This window comes from Rattus norvegicus, chromosome 5 (assembly GCF_021556685.1).
Source record: "Rattus norvegicus strain SHRSP/BbbUtx chromosome 5, alternate assembly SHRSP_T2T, whole genome shotgun sequence".
In the NCBI taxonomy this organism is placed as follows: domain Eukaryota; kingdom Metazoa; phylum Chordata; class Mammalia; order Rodentia; family Muridae; genus Rattus; species Rattus norvegicus.
The window spans coordinates 89463337-89486797 of NC_141538.1; the positions used below are offsets into that span (position 1 = coordinate 89463337).

Below are 23461 nucleotides of genomic sequence, written 5' to 3' on the forward strand. Positions count from 1 at the left end.
GACATCTGGGTTCTTTCCAATTTCTGGCTATTATAAATAAGGCTGCTATGAACATAGAGGATCATGTGTCCTTGTTATATGTTGGAGCATCTTTTGGGTATATGTTCAGGAGTGGCATAGCTGGGTCCTCAGGTAGTATCATGTCCAATTTTCTGAGGAACCTCCACAATGATTTCCAGAATGGTTGTACCAGTTTGCAAATCCCACCAACAATGGAGGAGTGTTCCTCTTTCTCCACATCTTCTCCAGCATCTGCTGTCATCTGAGTTTTTGATCTTAGCCATTCTGACTGGTGTGAGATGGAATATCAGAGTTGTTTGATTTGCATTTCCCTCTTAGGCAAATAGACGGAACTAGAAAATATCATCCTGAGTGAGGTAACCCAGTCACAAAGGAACACACATGGTATGCACTCACTGATAAGTGAATACTAGCCCAAAAGTTTGGAATACCCAAGAAACAATTCACAGACCATATGAAGCTCAAAAAGAAGGAAGGCCAAAATGTGGATGCTTCAGTCCTTCTTAGAAAGGGGAACAAAATGCTCGTGGGAGGAAACACAGGGACAAAGAATGGAGCCTGGACTGAAGAAAAGGCCATCCAGAGACTGTCCCACGTGGGGATCCATTCCATCTGCAGCTACTAAACCCAGTCACTATCGCTGATGCCAAGAAATGCTTGCTGACAGGAGTCTGATATGGATGTCTCCTGAGAGGCTCTGCCAGAGTCCTACAGATACAGATGAGGATGCTTGCAGCTAACCATTGGACTGAGATCAGGGACCCCAATGGAGGAGTTAGAGAAAGGACTGAAGGAGCTGAAGGGGTTTGCAACCTCATAGGAAGAACAACAATATCAACCAACCAGACCCACCAGAGCTCCCAAGGTGTAAACCACCAACCAAAGCAAACACATGGAGGGGCTCATGGCTCCAACTGCATGTGTAGCAAAGGATGACATTGTCTGGCATCAATAAGGATGACAGCATCAGGAGAAGAAGCCCTTGGCTCTGTGAAGGCTCATTTCCCGTGTTGAGGTGGGAGTGGGTAGGTGGGAGTGGGAACATCTTCATAGAAACAGGGAGAGGAGGATAGGAGAGGGGAGAAAGGGGATAACATTTGAAATGTCAACACAAAATATTCAATGAAAAAAGTTTAAAAAAAAAGATGATGAGATGGGAGGTAAAGAGAGGAGGGTCTCTAGAAACTCTGCCCAGTTAGCCAGGCATACACCACAGTGAAGGAGACCCTGTCTCAAACAAGGAGAAGGTGAGTACTGACAGCAAAACTTGTCTTCTGACTGCGACAGAAAGGTCTTGCACACACAGATATAACACACACAGACACACACACACACACACACACACACATGCATATACACATAAAAATTTAGAAAAAGATAACGCTAGTGATCCTGATCCTTGATCCTTTTTCTAAGAAGGACATTAATGGGACATTTGGGGAAACATGGGTGGGTATAAGGGTCATATGATGGGGTAAGTGTGAATTTCTTGATTGTGACAACCACCTCTGAGAGGAACACAAAGTATCCCTTCTCATGTGAAAATATGGTGGCAGACACAGAACATCTCTTCTGAAACTAGGTTTCAGGAACTCTCTCTTTCCCTCTATTTCTCTTTCTTTTTCTACCCCCTCTATCTTACCCCTTCTCTCCCTCTCTTGCCTCCTGCCTCCCCAGGCACCCCACCTCTCCGCACTGCTCACACATGAACTCATCAAGCATGAGCAACCAAATACACTGAGCCTTGGAGATAGCAGATGTTGCATTGAACCATTGGCATCAGAAAGAAAGTTCTGTGGTGGAGGGTAACTGCTACTGATGACAGGCAGGGGTAAGCTATTCAAACCAGTGATATGAAAGGATTCTGGAGGATGCTATTGTCAGATGGATCAAACCAAAGCCCTTCATCCCCTGTCTGAAACTTTCTCTACATCTAGGATTGATTCCCAGGAAAGATGCTCACTTAAAAAGAAATACATTCGGATTGGAGACTTGGTGGGACCAGGGATATTTGACTAATCACTTGGACTCAGCTATGGATTGACAGGAGTAGACCACTCTGTGGTTGCTATGAAGTAGGGAGTTGTTTTATACTGCACATTTCATAAAGAGAAAGGAAAGGGCTTGGAAGAATTCACTATGAAGACTAGATAGATGTCTGAGAAGAAGGACATATTTAATCTGATTTAAATGGGATACAGTATACACGTATCAAAAGCATCAACTGGTACCCAACCACTATGAATAATTTTTAGGTTTTTATGTTAAACTATGTTTAGTAAAACGAAGAAAAATCAACAAATAACTTCTGTTGGCAGGAAGGAGGGGACTATGTGTAAAATGAAAACCAGTGTGGGATTCCAAGATGCTGCAGTGCCGTTCTTAAGATATCAGCCACACTGTGCCTTTGTCTTTGTTGAGTCTTCTGGCCTGAGGATAAAGTCCAGCCTCCAGCTGGGCACTTGGCAGCTCAGCTTCTTCCTCAAACAATGCCTCATGGTTCTCAGACTTCCCTCAGGACTCGGCTCCTCTCTGTAACCTAGGTTGTGCCTTTTCTTAGCCACAGTAGTGTTGGGTGAGTGCATTGAAAGTAGGACTGCCTTTCCCATCTGACTGTGAGCCATTGAAGGCAAGGGTGAACCTCTCAGTACCCAGACAGAGACCATCGGAGTAGTAGGTGTTCTGATCCAAGGGCCAGGGCCTTACCTAGATAATGTGTAGGGGCAGGATGCCCACAGCCATACTGCCAAGGAACAAAACATCCAAGTGGTACAGTCAATAGTAAGTCCTGTTCCCTGGTCCTCAGATATATCTTCCTGGCCAGGGGCATTCAGATACCAAAAATATATTAGATGAGTCCCTAGGGGATTACAGGGCCAGCAAAAGAGCAATTTGTGCTTTAGGCGTGTTAATGAATCCCTGAACAGAGGAATTAATTACTGTCTGTCGAAATTAGACTTTTCCCTTCCTTTGAGATGCATCTTCTTTTTATTGTTAATTAATTTCTAAAATTACGATGTCGGTGCGAAGTCTAATTTATTTTACTTTTAGTATTGTTTCTCTGATAAGCATTTTCATTTTATGCTGGGTGCCCACCTTACCACCAATTTGTCACATTAGCTCTCACTTCAAGGGGCTGCCTCAGAGAAGCAGGAAAGATACTGGGGGTCTCTAAAGAATGGAAGGTGTCTTCCTACCTGCCCATTCCCTACCTATTCCATGGGTTGCTCCCTTTCTCTTTACATGAAGATAACAGTGCTGTAGCCTGTGGTTGGAGCTGCTGCAGGGCTCTCTACTCAGATCTTTCCCAGGAAAAATCTTCTGACTACACAAATACACTGAAGCTGCGGAGCCCTTCTTGCTCTCTCTTACATTGTTGAGAGGCTATGAGACTGGAAGCACCCTGGTTTCTAGAACATCCTTGTCCCTTCTACCTCTGACCATGGCCTATCCTACCTCCCCATCAACTGACAGCACTCTTGGGAGAGATGGAATGAAGGACAGAGGAAGAGTGAAGAGACCCTCGTTCCATCTTTCTCCCAGACCTCTCCAGGCTCACGCATTCAGTCCATTACAGGAAATCAAATCTCCCTCATGGACTAACCTGGCTTGAGATGCTTCTGACACTTTTCTAACAAGGGTTCTAACTGGTATGGCTGGGGTGACAGGGTTTGAAGGAAGTGGGATTCTGCCTGCTGTTCCCAAGGATGACCTCCAACTAAGTGACTCTGTGTGGGTCCACACATGATAAAAAGCAACTAAAACAGGGAGGGTTTGACTCAGTTTGAGAGCACATGATCTACCTTGGAAAGGAAAACATGGCCTTACGTGCATATTACATTGGTAGAGAGCTGAATGCTGGTGTCCTATTCATCAACTTTTTAGTTAGTCCAATGACCCCTGCCAGTTCGGCCCTTCCCCTTGGAGTCTCCAGGAAGAATATTGCCATCCAAGGCACACAGCTCAGGAACTCAGACTTTGCCTCTGTTCTAGCTTCTTTCCCAACCCCATCTTTGCACTTGTCCTTCTCAATTCCCTTACAGCAGCAGCAGCATGGGAAAATCAAATTGCCTTCAATTTTTACTTGTGTGCTTCTGCACATTGGGCTTTGGCCAGGCCTCCTACCACAATCTGTCCACTCAGTTCCGGTCACTCCTCCTTTGAAGGACCTCTAACCACTCACTTCTGAAAACCCTTCCCTTCTCACTGCTCTGTTGCTCCCAGCAATGTGTGCTTATAGTGGGTCCTTATGATGTCCGGAGCTATATAAGAACATAGGGGCTCCTCTCCCTATCTGGACATGAATGTAGCATAGGGAAAGCATCATTTGTCAAAGGAGATTTGCCCAGTAGTTACTAGGTTCAGACAATAGATTCAGACAATACGTTAGGTAAGGCAGATGGCATCTTTGGTCTTGTGGTGCTTATAGGCTGTGGAGGTGAAGGAAATGATTAAACAATAAGCATTACACGTGCAAAAATGACACGGCATCACAGCAGCAAAGTACAATCAGGCATGTGTGACACAGATGATGACTATACATGTGGGATCTGAAAAGGCGACATCACAGAGCTAATGTTTGAAACTCAAAGTGCAGTAGAGCTCTGAGGAGGAATATAGGAGGAAAGTAAGGGAAGCCAAGGTGGTGCCAAACAGGGAAGGGACGCATGGAATAGAGGGACTGGGTGAAGGAATATCTGGTTAGAAGGCTCAAGCAGTGCTTTCCTGTAGGATATGCCAAACTGAACTTTGAGATGATCCCTCATAGTCCAGTGAATAATGACTCTTTTTGTGGCTGTAACCACCCATTTGATGAAAGGCAATGTAGGACCAGAGGGATCATTTTACCTTCTGGTTTGAAAGGACGCAGCGAATGGCGGGGCAAAGGCATGATGGCAGAAGAGTGAGGTGGCTGGTCACATGACATCCACAATCAGAAAGCTGAGACAGATGAATACTGCTTGTGGTGGCCTGAATGAGAATGGTCGCCATAGACTCACATGTTTCAGTCCTGGTCCCTCATTGGGTGAACTATTTGGGAAGAATTAGGGAGTATGGTTTTGATGGAGGATGCCATTGAGGGCAGGTTTGGGGTTTCAAAATTTCATGTCATTCTGAGTGTAGCCTCTGCTTCCTGGTTGCCCTTTGAGATGTGAGCTCCCAGCTGTTCCTGATACAATTAGATCCTAATCCTCTGGATCTGTAAGCCCAATTAGATACTTTTTAAGTTGCCTTGGTCATAGTGCTTTGTCACAGCAATAGAAAAGTAACTAGACACTGGTGTTCCAGTATTATCTCCTCACTCAGTCTAGGGCCCAATACCATAAATAATGGCATCCACTTTTAGGGTCGGACTTCTATTCTCAGTAAAACCTGAGAACTTCTGCACTAACATGTCTACAAATGTGTGTTTCACACGACTCTAAATCCATTCAAACTGACAATGAAGATTAACCCCCACATCTAGGGAGCAATAACTACATACATAATACACCAGCTAACCCAACATTTCATAGCTATATCTTGGTCAGAGAATAACTGGCTGCAAGTCAGGGGTTGCTAATCTCAAGCAGCAGCATCTTGGGCTAGGATGTAAGACTCACATCCATAATGGGCTGACCAACTATGGACACTGAGGTTCAATCTGGTTCCCAGAGCTGTTGCAATAAAGAACCACCAACTGGTTGGCTCAGAATAACCATCTATTGTAGGTTAGAAATCTGAGTCCAGGGAAATCTTGGGTTGAGTCCCTCTACACCACTTTCTTAGTTCTGCTGGTGACTAGTTTTTGGCATTTGTTGACCTGCAACCATTTCACTCCCACCCATCAATGTCTCTATATGGAGTTTGTCATTAGGCATGCCACACAGTTTGAAAAGTGTCTCCATTATGGTTGAGTGGTAGCAGTTTCCTGAAACCAACCACAGTGAACAGTACCCCAGGCTGTCTTCCTACTTCCCTGTCACCCTTGCTTCCTGTGGGCTGGCCATCTGAGATGCTTACCAATTATCTGACATTCGTTATCTCATTGCTCACTAGTCACTCCTAGCAACAGCCAAACTCACTGCACATTTTTCTTTCATCCTCACATCCTGCTCCCTTTTTCTGCCCTGCAACTAACTACCTCAACTTGTAACTGGACAGGTTCTGATTATTTTTTCTTTCAAGCACAATATTTTTATTGATTATGTGGGAATTTCACATCATGTACTCTAATCACACTCCCTTTCCAGTCCTTCCAGGTTCACCCACCACCCTTGTGACCTCTTCCAAAACAAACAGAATAGAAAGAAAGAAAGAAAGAAAGAAAGAAAGAAAGAAAGAAAGAAAGAAAGAAAGAAAGAAAGGAAGGAAGGAAGGAAGGAAGAAAGAAAGAAAAAAAAACACCATGTCCAACTTGTATTGCCCATATACTCACTGGAGCACACTCAAGCTCCCAGTGGTTAGCCCCTTAAAGAAAACTGAGCCTTTCCCCTCCTGTACCCCTGCCAAAAGCCTTCAGTGTGGAGAGTATACTTCAGCATTGTGATGGCTTGGCCTTGGGAGTGGCACTATTGGGAGGTATGGCGTTGTTGGAGTAGATGTCTCACTGTGGGTGTGGGCTTTAAGAGCCTCACCCTAGCTGCCTGGAAGCCACTATTCTGTTAGAAGTCTTCAGATGAAGACATAGAACTCTCAGCTCTGCCTGCACCATGCCTGCCTAGATGCTGCCACGCTCCCATCTTGGGGCTGAATCTCTGAACCCGTAAGCCAGCCCCAATTAAATGTTGTCCTTTATAGGATTTGCCTTGGTCATAGTGTCTGCCCACAGCAGTAAAATCCTAACTAAGACAAGCATACTTAGCAGCATTTTTTCATATTTATTATTTGGGAATTTCAAAACATGATCCCCCAGGACCCTCCCTTCCTATTCCTCCCAGGTCCACCCCCACCTTTAGACCACCCACCCCCCCAAAAAAAAGAAGAAAAAGAAACAGTGGCAAAACCAAAGCAAACAAAAACAAAAAACCCCATCAACCCCAATTTATGTTTTCCACTTGAACATTGTCAAACTCCTTGTGGCCGGTCCCTTAAAGCTCTTCTCTACTTGCACCCCTGCCAGAAGCCATCAATTGTGGGAAGCTACACTTCATGAATCCTTATCTCAATTTTAAAGAGTTCTCCTCAGTGGCTTTCTGTCTGGGCTCTTACTTTTTTGAGGGGGCTAGGGTGAGGGTAGGGGTTGTCACAGGAGCCTTCTTTGTCCCTTTCTCAACTGTGAGACTGAAGTCACAATACCAAGGCAAAAGTAGCAAGAGTCAGCGGGAACATGGATCTTGTTACACATGGCTTCTGGTGACAATGCAGACCATGAACATCTACATGATCTCCAGCATCAGCATGTGAAGGACCTTCATCTTGTCCACATCTCCATCTCCTACTTATTCATCATGGTGTCATTGTGAATTGCAATGTGTCACAGAGTATACTTTGCAGTATACATGCAAATATTCCTTGCAACATGTTGTTAATCTGGTTCAAGGCTTCTGGCCTTTGACACACCATAAATACTGGACCACCACTGAGACACATCTTAGCTATCCTGCTGTCTCCCAGTATCAGGGTGATCTTGTAGCTAGGCAGAGCATCAGGGGATAGGTTCTATGAGAGTTCAGGCTGCAGTACACATCTCTGCCCTCTGTGTAGGCTGCCCTGAGGCTCTCCAGTATCAACTTTTGTGCTTGTAGGCTGCAGGCAGTACCACTGTTCTGTATTCAGTCTCCCAGCCAAACAAGTAGGCTGGGCTTCAGCCACCACAACTCCAGGCTGGAGGCCAGCCTGGGGATCTAGAACCAGCCCTATTCAGTAATGGCATCTAGTGCTGCAGGACTGGTTCCTCCACTAACTGCAGCAGCTTGTAGATGGAGCATATGTGGTTGACTGGCTCAGTGCTGGATCTGTATCTTTCAGAGTTCTCTCAAATGTTTTTTTGTCCAGTCTGTTACTTTTTTGGGGGGAGGGAGTAAGGTTGGAAGAATCTTTTTCTTAACTGTGAATTTTCAGTCATTGATACCATTGCAAAAGTTGGTTCTTTGCTCTTTATAGTAAGCAGAAGCACAGATCATGGGCTTCCACATGACTTCTGGTAACAGCAAGGACCTTGGACATCCAGATAGCTATCAGTGGTAACACTGGCCACAAACATGAATACAGCTGCTGGCTATAGTAGGACCATAGAGCCAAACATGGCGGTAGCCAGTGGCACTGCCATGAACATCAGCATAGCCTCTGGTGCTATATAAACAATGGATGTCTGTGTGGCTCTCAGTGGTAACATGGGCCACGGACATCAATACAGTCCCATGCTGAAGCAGGACCATGAACCGAGACATAGCACTTGGTGATAGCACAGATAACAGACATCAACATGGCCTCTGGTGGCAACCTGCACTATGAATAATAATATGGCCTTCTACCATATCTCAGACTACGTAAGTTCATCTGACCTCCAGCAGTACCATGTGCCCCAGACATCCAATGGCCTCTAGTGGCAGTCTAGACCATGAACATCCACATCGACCTGAGTCATTGCTCTGTGCAGGTGATTGGTTTTTGAAGCCCCATAAACATGGAGCCATTGTTTGAGACTCATCTTGGATACCTTGCTGTTGCTCAGAGTTCAGGTGATGTTGATGTTGCAGTTGGTCATGCCAATGTGACATGTTCCGTGCACAGGTTCCGTGCAAGTTCTTGGCTGCTGCACACCTTCCTGGCTTTGAAATCTGCTGCCCGACCAGGCTTGACTTTTGTACTTGTAGCCTATGGGCAGGGCTACTACCATGCACTCTCCCTCCCCTAGCAGGGCAATCAGTGAAAGCTGAAATAGCTGTGGGTCAATGATGAGGCTGGGTATTAGGTCTAGGATTGGCCCTACTCAGTAATAACGACTGCTTCTGCAGCTCCTCTATATGCTGCAGCAGCTTAGATGGACTATATGTTGGGGTAGACCAACTCAAAGCGCTGTACTGGGGCACAGATGGCATTTCTTAAAGAGACCCCTTTACAGATCCCCCTGCCCCAACACACATACCCACCCCACCCTACACACACACACACACACACACACACACACACACACACACACACGCGCGCGCGCTATCTCAAGCCACTTGTTCCTTTATCTGCCTTTTTGTGTTGTTTGACTTTTCATTTATCTCCCTTGCCTTCCGCTTCCTATTAGGTCACTAATAATATTGGATTGGGGAACCCACCCTATTCCAGTATGACCTTAACCAATTGTGCCTGCAATGATCCTATTTCCAAATGAAGCCACAGCTGAGGGAACGAGGGGTTGAAATTGTAACATATTTTTTGGAGGCTACACATCCCAACCCATGCCAGGGCTTAGCTTCCTGGTGACTTGACCCATTGTCTCTCTGGGACCCAGTATGCCACCCTGTAATAGTGGGTTTAGCTAATCTTCTATCAGGCACTTCCTGCAGCTCTCCAGTCCTTTTTGGAGAACCTCTGATGCTCATCACAGAGACATGATGACAGAAGCCTAGAAGATTCTAAACTATATCTTCACTCTAAATCAAATATTTTAAAAAGTGTTTTGATGTCAATTTCATAGAATGGGGAAACTACCATTCCATCCCCCATAATTTCATTCTTTTGCTGTTTTCCCCTCCTTAAAAGCTTGTGTTTGCTTTCATGTTACATTATTTTATTTTGTTGCTTGTCAAGTAGTATCTATTCTCTGCGCAAGAAGCACATTAGCAGCTGCAGAGACTGAATTAAAATTTGCAGCCCAGTTGGAGCCACCTAAGTTAAGCCCTGCTGCCTTAGTGAGGAAACAGCACTTCTGTGCCATTTCAAAAGATGACCTTCCTCTACTTAGCTCTGTTGCTGGCTGCTGGATTAGCGCCTCCTGACTCCCTGTGGTCTTTGCATACATGTAACCGCTTTGAGATAGGAACTTTTTCAAACACACAAAGGAAGATGTAGTTTATGCTCCTGGGTAGCATTTGAGATAGTCAGTGTAAATGAGGAGCAAGCTGTACTTGAAACACATGCTGTGTATGGCTAAGCCTACACTCTGCTTAGCAGTTCATCCAGTTAGCTTGGAGATGAGGTGCAGGGGAGCTGGTCAGGTCATACTTAATGGTCAGATCAAGATCCCTGGGCGTGTGACTGAACAGGAGCACTACCATTTCTGGGCGCCACTTCCTCTTCTGGAAAAGGAAGAAATCCAACAATCACATATTATCAGTGTTGAACCTTTCTAAGGAACTAGGGGTACAGCCCAAATGGGTTCATCATGTGGCTGGGAAGGTTCAAGGGGAAAGGTGCTTGTGAGAGAGAAAGCCTTGTGGAGTCAGGGTCTGCCCATGCCACAGCCAGGCCTAAGTCCCTAGGTCTAACGTCTATGAACCTCAAAGTTATAGATAGGTGGAGGGTCCTTGAAACCACATCTTAAGAATAGCTGATTCTGGACCTAGTGACAAGACAGAGAACAAAATGGGTGAGTGGGAAATGTTTTCAGTTTTTCTATTCCCAGCAAAAGACCACTCCTATTCCTTCATCATAAACTCAGTCCATGCCTGCTTCCAGTGTACATACCACCAGAAACCCCATTCTCTGTTCACTACTGTCTCCTGGAAGAAGGAGAGAGACCTTTGGGACCATTGGCACCTGGAGGAGAGCTGGAAGGACTGGTATCTGGAGCCCAAGATCAAGTTCTCCATACAAAGTACAGGGAATAAAAGACAAAGAGAGATAGAGAATGGGGGAGAGGGGCCGAAGGGAGATAGGGTAGGGGAGAGGAGGTAGGGAGGTATTTGCCTCAAAAGGACAAAGGACTGTGTCTAGAAAGGAGATAGATGCAGTCTGTAGGTCAAAGGGTGAAACCCTGTGTTGAGATGAGGTGAGTAATTATGACTGGACAGGTTACTTAGGGCAACCAAAAGGGCTTTTGATTGCAATCTTAAAGAATGTAATCTAACAGGTTTTAGTGAGGAAAAGGGAATGGGGGGAAGGGCAAGGCCTGCCAGAGCCCTGTTTGCCAAGTTTGGGGCTGCTCGAGCCCCTTCAGAGATCTCAGAGTCACAACATGATACCATGACTGTGAGGCTGCCCAGATCACAAGGCAAAAGAGCACCCGGCTAGGAACTTCCGCTTCTCATGGCTAAAATAAAAAAGGCCCCAGGATGCCTGACTGTCACTTGAAATTCCTTCCAGAAGCAGCAGGGACAAGTACCCAGGACAAGTAGAGTTCCATACCTCTCAAGGAATAAATGAGGGAGATAAAGGAGCCGAGAAGGTTAAACACTGTGAAACTGGGGCTCAGGCAACTAAGATGACGAAAACATCACAAGACTGGGGAAAAAAGGGACCCTGGCCATGTATTAAAAGTAGTCAATCTGGTGGCTAGGTGGAAGCACAGACTCCTCAGCCTGAAGGGCTAGGATCTCAGCCCTGAGGGCCAAGGTGATCTAGTAAACTTGAAGCAGAGCCGTTGCCCGCAAGGTTTGCACAACCCCACCACAGTCACTGGCACAAAACTCCCAGGTCCCTCAAGTTTGCCTTTTGTTGCTTCTCATCCTGGTAAAGCAGCAACATGAACAGTTGTTCATCTGGAGTGATCTAGGTTCCTCGCTCCAGCTGCTGCTCTTTTGGCCCAGGACCCACTCACCTGCTCACTCCCATCCTGCTCACTTTATATCTCCTCCAGGTCTCATCTCAAGGCTCTGCCTCCATCATTGGTTCTCCTCTAGCTGAGGAGTCCCCAGATATATCAGTAATGTTCTTGCACTCCTACTGGAAGCCAAGGAGGCTTTTACACTGTGCACAGATGGGCCGTAAGAGCTAGGTGCATGGCTATTGTTTGGGAGGCGGCTTGTCCTACTGAGGCCCCAGAAAGGCCAGTGCAGAAAACTGAGCTGGAGGGAGAGGTTCTGAGCTGCTGGACGTCCATCTAAAATAGTTTCCTGAACCTGCTATACCATGATATGCCTAGGTCCCTGACTCTGAGATTAGTAAGTCCCCAGGAATCAATGTTGCTAGACAGTAGAGCTTAAGAACCATGAAAGGATGAAAGCTCAGGGGGCATGAATGTTGGCCTAGCTCTTCTCACAATGTGGAGGAGATCTCAGTGTGAGAGTTGACACAATCTAGAATCATCTGCGAAGTCTCAAGCAGGCATTGTCCAGATGAGGCTGGCCTGTGGGCATGCCTGGAAGAGATTGCTTTATTGGATTAATTGATGTGAGAAGACCTAGCTTGAAAGTCAGCTCCCGGCTCTCTGGTCTGATGTGATGGACTCTGAGACAAGAGAAAGCTGAGTACTAAACATGTATGTATTCATGTCTCTATGTTCTTGACTATAAGTGTGAATAGCTGCTTCAAGTTTCTGCTCTGACTTCTTAATAACGGAGTGTATTCTGGAGTTCTGAGCTAAAATCAACCCTTTTACTCTTAAGTTGTTTTATGTCATGTATTTTGTTATGGAAACCGAAAGAAACTAGAACACATACATTCTCATTCCATTCAAAATACTTAAGTTTCTCATCTGGACAAAAAGGGACTTGCTTGGGTCACTAGTTTCAAAGCATATCTCTTGGACCCCTAGTGTTTCTCAAGGGGTCTCAGGGCAGGAAAGGAAGCCTATTGGACTCTCAAGTCATCAGGCTCCTGGATGCCAACCTCGATCTGTCTTTACACTCTTTTAAACATAGGGTTCCAGTTCCCAGAGGCAACCAGAAAACATTGAACTGAACACTGGCTAAGACCCAGGAGGCAGGAGCCTCACCAGCTCTGGGTATTGGCCAGACAGCCTCACCCTTCTAGGCTTCACTTACTCATCTGTCTAATGGGATTAAAGTGTCCCCAGTCCCAATACTTTCATACCTGGGAAGCTCAGGTATCCCTGTATTGTGGCAGCAGAAATGCCTTGAAGAAGTATGAAAACCAACTGGATAAGGAGGGTAGCTAAGGTCTGTGGAGAAACAATTACCACCACATACAATATAACACTCTAATGGTAGGATTACTTATATTAGAATAGACATTATGGCACATGGTTCCATCAAATGAATATAATAGACTTGTTTTATATTACAATGCACACTGTAATTATACATTTCAGTAATTCCTTCAACAAATTACATAGACACATTCTGAAGTAATGGAGTCACATAGCCATACATAACAACTTGCCTGAGGGGAGGATGCTGAAGGTGGTTGTGGTGAACGGGGAGTGGGAGAACCATGGTCCCTCAGTCCTGGGCACATGGCTCCTGGCTATCATCTCTGGAGGCTCTTCACAGAAGGCCCAGTGCCCCAGCATCAGCTCACCCAGTCAGTATTCTCATCATACTCACAACCTCTGGATCTCCTTTTCAATGACAGCAGCTTGTGATTTCCCAGGCCAGGTATTCAACATACCGACACTGCTACAGGAAAATAATACATGGCCTCTAAAATTGCATTCATGTTCACTAAGGCATAAATTAGTTTTCCATTGCTGTCACCAGAGATAATCACAAACAGATCTGGTGAATAGCTGACCTCGTTGTCCTAACAGATCGTCAAGCAGACGACTGGAATGGGTTGCACTGAGCACAAAGATGGGTTTTCCCCCTCCAGGAGTGCAGTGATGTCATGGTTTTAACGTGCAGTGTGCCCCACAGGCTCAAGTGTTTGAATGCTTGGTCCCCAGCTGGTGCAGTTATTTCAATAGGTCTTTGTGCACCCGGGTATAGCTGGCCAATTGATCATTAGAAGGTGGCCTTGACGGTTCCATGGGTTTCTTCTGCTTCGAGTCTGCACCATGTATACAAGTTGATAGCACAGGCTCCTGCCATTACTGATGGCTTCTCCAGCTACCATGCCTCCTTCTGAACTGCACCCTCTCAAACCACACATCCAGTACACTTTTCCCTTACATTTCCCTCTCATTTTATAACACTAATAAGAAAGCAGCAAATCCAGGGGAGGATTGGTTTGCAGCCCTTCCCAACTTCTCAAGGTCACCTGAATTCCTGGACTCCTGGCACAGACCTCCACTACAACCGTGTTCCTTGTTCTTTCTGAAAATGTCACTGCTCTTTGACCAAGGAAAGGTGGTTCTCTTCTCTAAGGACTCTGGTTAGACTGGGTCCACCTGAGTAAAACAGAAACTCTCTACGACAAGATCTGGAATGTGGATAACCTCCATACATGTCTGTTTGCAAATGAAGAAGCACATTTCCAATTTCAGAGAAATGGAAGGTGGCAGGTGTAGGCATCTTAAGGGGCCATTGTTCTGCTTGCCACAATACAATTCGGTTTATAATACCAAAGAGGCTGTGAATTCCTCTTCATCTATTAAAAGGTCATAATATCATGGCTCGAGAGATGGCTCAGGGGTTAAAAGCACCCATATAGTGGTCGACAACCATTTGTAACTAGTCCTAGGGGTTCTGATGTCATCTTCTGGTCTCTACAGAACTGCATACACATGATGCATATGTTATGCCATGCAGGAAAAACACACATAAAAAGTTCATATTAGTACTCAAATTAAAAATGATAATATAAGATGTAGTTTCTGGCATATATGGGTGAAAAGACAAATTCAGTAAACTGATATATATAACCCACTTTACCCATTACCCACTTAGATCCATTATTTGGTCTCAATCAACTTAGCTGCTTATAGTTAAATCCTAATTCTGATGCATTTGCTAGGGGAAAACTGTGATTCAAGTAGATGCCTAGAGAGGATGCTCAGGAGAGCTTTTCGGTGTTTGCGGTAGTTGGGCTGGAGACTTGGGAGATGACCATTTTAGACCAGGAGTGATGCATATGCAGCATGAGTTGCAGGTGATTCCAGAGTCTGTGAAGAGGATGGTGAGACTTGTACCACATGGATGTGAGATGAAGCTGTGTCACACTGGAGGGCTAAGTATCAAGGGACTGTGATGGACTTCAGTAGCTTGTAGTGGAGCTCACCCTGACTCTGCAGAAACCAGGTAGGAGCTGGAGATAAAAAGACCCAGACTGTTGCTTTCTTCTATACTAGAGGTGCCCAACCATCTGCATGTTGTAATGATCTGCTAAGGATGGGCAGGGATAGAGAGGAGAGGTGAGTGAAGCATAGAAAGAAGCCAAGGGAGAAAGCAGGCCCAAGGCTTTTAAGAGAAACAAGCCAGGAATGTCTTTCCCAGGAGTGCATCAGGAAGACAGGAAACACCCACTGTGAGAAGAAACATGGGCAGGAAAGGTTGACTACAGGGGTATTTGGATCATTACTCCAGGGCAATTCAGAATCTGAGGGCAAAAACAGCCCTTCCTGAACAACTTCTTGGCTACTCTAGGCCACAGCCCAGAGATGGCATTTACAGGTGCCTGGCAAGTCTTGAAAAACACCTTCAGGTTGAAGCGGCCTGCTGCATGGCTCACTCTCCTGCTAGCTTAGCATGTCTTGCAGCTACAACCTGGATCAGAAATGCTGGGTCCTCATGGGTAGAGCTGGCTTCTTGCTGATGTTCCAAGGCCTTCAGCTGCCCTCTGAAAGGCCTCATCTCCAGGTTTATGTGAATGTTTGTGTGGGTGTACATGGTGTGCACATTCATGGAGGTCATAGACAATCTTGGGTATCATTCCTTAGTTACCATCTGGCTGTACAGTACCCATTACGTCTGCTGATGAGGAAACAGGCTTGCTCCAACCAAGAGCCCTCAGGCCTACAGAAAGATACTGCCTCCCAGGGTTTGTCCATGGCCACCTACCTGGCACCTGACAGCACAGGTAGGGAGGACCTGTCTGTGGTGAGAAGAAAGCTGCCTTGCTGCTGAGGCTGAGCCTGGGTTTCTCAGGAGACAGGATGAGTCATTGTGATAATTGAATTTTTTACTTAGACTTAAAATACAGCCAAGATTGAAGAGGCAATCTGGCAGGGCCAGGTTCCCGAAGGCAGGCTTCTTGGACTCTACAATACTGAGACCTTATTAACAAGATCACTCTTTCTCCTTTCATGGGTCATTTACAAGCAGTTCTTAGGGCTGCTGTGTCAAGGAATTCAATTGTAGATCTCTGAGCCCCTGCCTTGGCCATCCAGGACATTGTGCTAGAAAGTATTGGGGAGAAGGACTCATACCACAGAAGAATGGCTACTTTTCTTTTCAAAGACAATAGTCTTTGAAGAAAAATCCGGCAGGTTCTGAAGACTCAGTTTACTCTGTGATGAAATGTGCAGGGGTACATTTAAAGAAGTCTCTGCAGAGAGCTACTGCACTTTGGGCTTCCTGGTGGGATAGACACCATGTACCTGGTGGGATAGCATGTGCGTGGGAGAAAGACACTGAAGGCCACTCCCAAGGTAGAGAGGGTAGAAGACCCAGCCCATCCCTCTGGTCGCTATATATTTAGCCTCTGCAGCTGGGTGTCTCAGGTGCAGCTGCTCAGGCACACGTGGTGATTAAATTTCACCAACGGGAAATTGACGTGCTTTTTTCTGATTACTGCTTCAGAGCCTCCTGAATTCAGCTGCTGGTAAAATTAACTCACCAGGGACAATGGAGCATTTTCCAAGGTCCAAACTGTCCTTATTTGCAGTTTGTTCTTGGCCCTCATCCAGCCAAAACAAACCAGAATGCTCTCCCGACTCCCAGACGAGGGAGGGCCTCCCCTAGCCCAAGTCTGGGAGTATTTTAGGCTAGAGGATAACATCACAGTTGCTTTGCATGACTGTGTTGCTGAAAGATTGTGGGAGACCTGAAGTGAGGTAACCCTGAACTCCCAGAGGTTCAGCGCGGCAGGGCCTGCCCCAGGCACCCCAGGTTTAGTGACCCAGAAGTTTCAAAACCTTGGCTTACGCCCACGACAATGAGCAATGGGCTAAGCATGTGCCAGGTAAGGGGACACTGGTGTATACCATAGATACACCTGAATCCAGGTTTATCATCCAACTGAGTCTGGGTGTTCCTCATGATCCTGTACCACAGTACTGCACACACACTCTTGTGCACATATAATAGGCACTCCAGAGGGCACTTCCAAAACTGGTGAGGTTAGTCACTGAGAGATAATGAAGAAAAGATGATGATTTCGGACAAGAACCTTATTCAGCTAGCTTCCATTTTTACAGCTTAAGACATCAGGGTTAGGCAGGAAGATAATGCCCACTGAATAGGTGTGGAAACTGAGGACAGATGCATGTGACTAGGGACTAGAAGCCAGAGCTGCTACCCTCCCTCAGCAGGCAAGCTTCTCAGAAAAAGGGGTGACTTGTGGAGAAAGAAACCTCACATGAAGCAGTATCTAAATCTGCTTTTCACATACTGGCACATCAAAAAATGTACAGAAAAGCTGTACAGAAAAGAGAACAGATGACAGGAGCCCACCCAGGAAGAAGAGGTTGTCCTGGCTGAGCAGACAGAGGCAGAGAGCTGGCACCTGGGTTTCAACGCTCTGGCCAAGCAGCTCAGGGCCCTGACAGTTGCCTTGGTGGGTAGCCATGGGACAGCAAGGAAAGCCAGCCCAGAGTCTGGGAGAAGGGATAAGAAAATGGGTAATGCCAACTGTCAGCATAGCCAGCAAGTAACACACTCACCACTCACTCTCTCTCTCTCTCTCTCTCTCTCTCTCTCTCTCACACACACACACACACACACACACACACACACACACACACACACTCACACACACCACACCACACCACACACCATACACACACAAGCAAGCATGGCATTCAGAATGGACACAAGTTGCTCTCTAAGAGCTCAGAGAGGATTAGCAAACACGAAGCATTCGATCAGGGACTGGGAGGTGGGCAGAGAGAAAGTCAATGTCCAGAATCAGGAGTGTGAGATTTCTGCATGGGAAGATTCTTCCTAAGGACTACTCAATGCTGGCTAGGAAAGAAAGGGCCGAGAAAGGCAGTGCCCTGGCTGAGGCTGAGAAGAACAGCAGGGGTGTCTTAGGCTGACACAGTCAGTTGGAAACAAGGAAGCAGGAGAAGAGGGGAAAGTGGTAGTCGCTGTGCGATCCCTGCCTGGCCTGGAACCAGAAAACAGTGGGAAGCTGCCAACATCAGCAGGCCTGATCACATGCGCGACTGGCCTCTACACCTTGGCTGCTTTAGGGAAAGGAGGGAGAAGACTCAAAAAAAAGGAACCAAAGACTAGAAAGGAGGCTGGAGTTGGGGAAAGGCAGAGGGACGAGAGAAGAAAAAGGACAAAGAGCTCAGCACAGAAGAGAAGTAGTAGGCAAGGTGGAAGGACAGGAGATGATAAGAAACAACACGTCAGCATGATGGACTCCAGCAGAAAGAACACAGCTGCAACCAGGGATAAGCCAGCTTTGTTTAATGCTCAGGGACCCATGCAGCTCAGGACAAGGCTACGAACAGTTAAATATGAAAGTCAGTGGAAGAGCTGCAGCAAGCAGTGTACTAGTCAGCAACACAGACAGTTGAGCAGACAGGAGACTAGCAAAGCTGAGATCCAGCTTCAGGTTCCAGTCTGTGTCATATACCTGAAACCACTTCCATCTAGAAGATGGCTCTAGGGCGGGCTGTGACTGTCTGGGGACGCATGGTGCCAACTCCACATGGCCTCACCTCTCCTTAGACCCTGGAGTGGGCTTAGAGATATGTGAGACCTGAAGGCCACGTGGCTCCCAAGATAGTGCTGCAACTTGCAAGGGAGTTCAGGACCTGGGCTTTGAGGCCCACCCAGAATACGTGAATGAAGCATTTGAAATGGAAGAATCTTCCAACTGCAGTGTGGGCTGAAAGCTGAGTTCTCAGACCTGAGGGTGAATGTGAAGCCCACTAGTGGGCAGGGTGTTCCAGATCAATCACAGCATCCAGAGCTCAAGGTTTTTCTGGTGCCTGACTGCAGAGCAATGAACCCTTTAAGATAACAGCCTCAAGCCCATTTTCAGACAAAAATCACTACACAACACCACACTTCCTCTGGCCAGCAGCCTTTGCTTCCCTCGCCACCAGGAGCCACAGTGAGGACAGAGACAGGTGATCTCAGGATCACAAGCTTTATTAGCTGAAAGCTCTTCTCATGAGCCCGGTCTGCTGGGACTGGATGTTCCTGGATGGGCAGCTCTAGGCCTGAGCTAGGAAAAGGGGAAGGGGGAAAAAAGAGAGACAATATGAAATCATGGAGTTTCAAAGTAAGATCCCTGACAAAGTTAAAAGCAAGGTGCTGTTTTAAGACTTCTTTCAAAGACAGTTTGGTCAGTAAACATCAGAACAAAGTGACCATGAGCACACTGCATTCACTTATTCACTCACTCCCTGATTCATTAATTCCCAAGGACTATACATATGCCTCTGTGTAGGCTTTGTTTGCTGAACTTCTCACTGGTGAAACAGGTGTCAGAGCATCCACTGAGGATATCTGTGAGAACCTGGAACTTCTCACACTCTTTGGACAGAACATTACAGCTGGTTGTGGACGCAAAAGAAATCCCCAGCCCCTGGTACCCAAAAGCGCTCAGTGCAAACAACTCAATTATCATTACCTCCAGGTTTCCCCTGGCTTTCCGAAGGACTTGGTGGGTGATGACCACTGAGGAGAAAGCAACAAACAGAATAATTAGAGTCACAGATACTAGAGGAGAAGAATGAAAACACAACAGTGAGCAGGAAGCTGGACCCAGACAACTGGACAACTTCTGAAGCAGCCTCAACAGGCTCATGCTTGAACACATGACCCTCAACTGGTAGTGCTGGTTTTGAAAGTACCCTAGTGTCATTTATGTTGCTGTGATAAAGTATTCTGGCAAAAAGCAAGACAGAGAAGGGTTTATTTTAAGTCACAAGTCTAGGTTACAGTTCATCCCTGTACACATCACGGCAGCAGGAGCCTGAATCAATCAAACTACAAGAACTCTGTAAGAACACAGAAGCATGCTTACCTCTTGCTTGCTTGTGTTCTGCTCAATTGCTCTACTCTCACCAGCTCAAACGTTCTCCTGCCGAGAGAATGGCTGAGTCTTCCTACATCAATGATTAGCAAGACAACTCCCTAGAGACTTGCAACAGGCCAACCAGTGTACACAATCCCTCATTGAGACTCTCTTCTCAGGTGATTTCAGGTTATGTCACATTAACAATTAGTGAGGATCCTCCTAAGAACCTTGGGACTGAGATCTAGCTAACGAGAGTTGGCTGCTGGAGCCAAGCCTTGATAGGATATGTACACTTCTGGTTCTGGCCCACATTCTAGATTTTTTTGATCTATCAAGACACGAATAAGCTTCCACCACTGAAGACTGTGCTGCTCCGGTATGCCTTCCCCACCATGATGGATCATATCCCCCCAAACCAAGAACCAAAAGAGATCCCTCCTCCCAAGTTGCTTCTCTCAGGATTCCTTGAGTCCTCACAGGGACCCAAGGAGAAGAGTATGCATTCTATTTTTAGAGGCAATGCCAGGCTCCATGGCCACCTGGCTCCTCTTCTGTAGCTGGGGAAGAACCATAGTGCTGGGCCATGTAGAGGGGAGGATCTGGTCAGCGTCCTCTGGTGTCTTGTGCCCTCTGGGAAGCAGTGTGGGAAACAAGCCTACACTTGAAGGCTCATGCCAAGTGCCAGGGAACTCCTGTGAAAGCAGTTTTACACGGCCTTTCTTCAAGCATGCTCTTGGTATCCTGGGAGAAAAAGAACTCAGGGTATTTTGTCTCTTCCAGCCCTTCAGCTGGTATAACAGCTCAGCACGGTTCCCCAGGGCAAGCTTGTTCTGTCTAAACAGGAGTGGCTAATCGGTAAGTTCAGAGGCTCCTGCTCCCTGACACTTGACCTGTCTCAGTTATCACACAAGAGCAACCATACAAAAAGAGCTTCCTTCCATAGTCCCTTCTTGTTCAGCACAGACTAAAACAGTGACACAAATACCAAATGTCTGGGTCTGATTGGGAATCTAAAGGCAGAACTTAGGAGGCTGAAAGGCAAGAGAACTCCCACGAGTTTGAGGCCAGCTTGGGCTCAAAGAGGGGAAAAACAGAAAAAGAATCCATTCTAGTTAGGACCTGGTGAGGGTCAAGAAGTACACCTCTCCTTAGAATTCAGGTCCTTTGGTTTTTGCTTGCTGAGGTTACCTGTGACTCACCCTAGCACGTGGCCCACTGCCTGCTTACTCAGAATAACTGTTCTATGGTTGCCTGGAGGAAATTATGTTTTCTTCATAAAACTTCCATTTGTACAAGTCTACAGACAGAGCATGCTTCATCGTTATCTGTGGAAAGAATTTTCAGGTGTTCCCTGCTTTTCTATGTCTCCATCCTATCCGTGGCTGCAGGGTTCACGATGTGTCCCAGGAAGCCCCATATATCTGAGGCAGGATACAACTCTAGTGAGGACTGGAAGTTTTGAATTTTTCTGGGAAGAGACCTTCACTTTCTCAAGATCCATCAAGGGTCTGTGACCCAGAAAAGGTTGTCATGGCCTGGAGGCTAAAAATAATCTTGAAAGACCACTGGGTGTTCCCAGTGAGTCATGCTCAACATAAGCACTAAGCAGCAGTTAGCTCAAGTTTTGAAGTCCCTCTTAAATCTAAACAGGTACACCACCCACATTCCCACACTCGGAATCCCTGCTGTGATGAGAAGACAAGGTTCAGAGAGGGAAAGAATGCATTCCAAATCAGACTGACTTCAGTGGAGAGACAAGCAAACACCTGAGCCACCTAGCTCAGCCCAGGGCTCCCCCCCACCCCAAAGACTGGAAAGGAAAATGCCTACTGGAGGACCCACTGAGCCCCACATCAGGTACTGACTCATTGAAGGCTCTAATTCTGTAAGATAGGATCACTACCCTTACTTGGCAAAGCAGGATCTGAGGCACAGAAGTGAAGTGGACAGTGCCAGGCCATGGGCCTCAAGAGCGGTAGGGTTCCATGTCAATGTTACTGTTACTTCAAAACATAGAACAGACTTGGCTGATTGAAGAGCTTAGGATATTGTGGGACTTATTAGTTCTTCAAGACAAGAGGCAGGACCTAGTACCAAGGAGTTATAGGGCAGACCCATGTTAGCTAACCCTCACCTGCCCTTGGTCAGGTTAGCTCCAGACCTGGCCTAGGAGACAACAATAGTGATGCGCTGACCATTTCCATAAGCAGCACTATGTCCAAATGACTGAAAAGGGGGAAAGCACCACATACAGGGAAGCTGTTTTGTCCCCCATGTTGGTAGCATCACTCTCCTAATTCTATAGATGTGATTATAACTAGTACCAAGAGCCTGGTGGCCAACTTTGTTTAAAATGACTGTCCCTGTTTAGAGGAGGAGCCTATTCCTCAGAATTCGAGCCACTTAATGTATGTCACAGAGGAGGGCAAAGCTGAGACCCGGGTACATTTTCAGTCCTCATATACTGGCCCAGGCCATGGCAGGGTTTGGGTCTTGTTTTCTGATCTACCACAGTTTAAGGTCATAAACTGAACTGAATCCTGTTGGCCTCTGAAATTCCTCAACCCAAACCAGTATCAGCAGAAGGATCAGGGGGAAACCTGTACTAGACTATTTCCTGAACTCAGGCTGTGTGAAGCATTACCTCTTACCCTTGCTTGTCCAGGAGTCTGGCCCAAATGTTCCACAGCACCTGAGCATGCCTACAACTGCCACTGTCACCCACATCTCTGAGGAATCCTCTTCCCCATAGGTAACATAAGTACCTCAGCCAGCCCCACAATATCCAGTCTCTTGAACAACCACCTGTCTTTCAAATCCATCCTTCCTTGACAGTCCTGCCTGCTGGAGCGGGTAGAGGAGCTCTCCTAAGCTTCCTGATCTCTCCATGCTCTGCCATTTGATATCTGATACACACATGGACCATGCCACACCCTGCTGCTCCTTTGATCCCAGCCCAAAGGTTCTTTGTTCCACTTTACCTCTGTTATGGCTTGAACATGAAATGTCCCCTATGGACTCCTGTTTTTGAACACTCAGTTCCCAATGGTTGGGACTATTTGGAGAGGTCAGAAAGTGAGGCCTTGCTGATATGAATAGGCCTCTGGGAATAGGCCTTGAGAATGATAGCTTGGTCCATCTAATTCTGTCTGCCTTCTGTCTGCCACATAATTCGACTAGCCACTTCATGTTCCTATTCCCACACACAGGAACTGGTCCCACCACCATGCCCCTACCATGGTTAGTTTCATACTCTAAACTGCAAGCTGAAACAAACTTCTTCTTTAGGTTGCTATTGTCAAGGGTTATATCCCATGGCAAGAAATCCAGCCAATGCACTGTTGCTCAAGTGAATGCTTTGGTATATCTTCAGCATGCCTGGAACACTCACTGCTCTCTTGCTTCTGGAGAATCTCAAGATTCTGCAGGAGTCCTGTTCCTGCTTGTCTGCTGTCTGACTGACATCCCTTAGAGCCAATCAGATTTAACCTTGAATCAAAGCCTCACCACCTTTCAGGTCCTAAGTAGGTGGTTATAAGTAGGCCCT

The 23461-nt window shown here is 46.4% G+C and overlaps 1 protein-coding gene across 41 annotated transcripts in view; it reads right to left on the reverse strand.

The window, feature by feature from the left end:
- Positions 1 to 19022: 19022 nt before the first annotated feature.
- The window catches only part of Cdk5rap2 (CDK5 regulatory subunit associated protein 2), a 168690-nt gene continuing 164251 nt past the window's right edge, over positions 19023 to 23461 (reverse strand). For 27 of the 41 annotated variants that reach the window (XM_087660590.1, XM_087660588.1, XM_087660567.1 and 24 more), the window contains 2 exons: positions 19525 to 19571; positions 19023 to 19116 (listed from right to left, as the gene is read on the reverse strand). In XM_087660590.1, the coding sequence (XP_087516716.1) occupies positions 19060 to 19116; positions 19525 to 19571 (104 nt within the window). In that variant the 3' untranslated portion in view covers positions 19023 to 19059. 41 annotated transcript variants of the gene reach the window in all.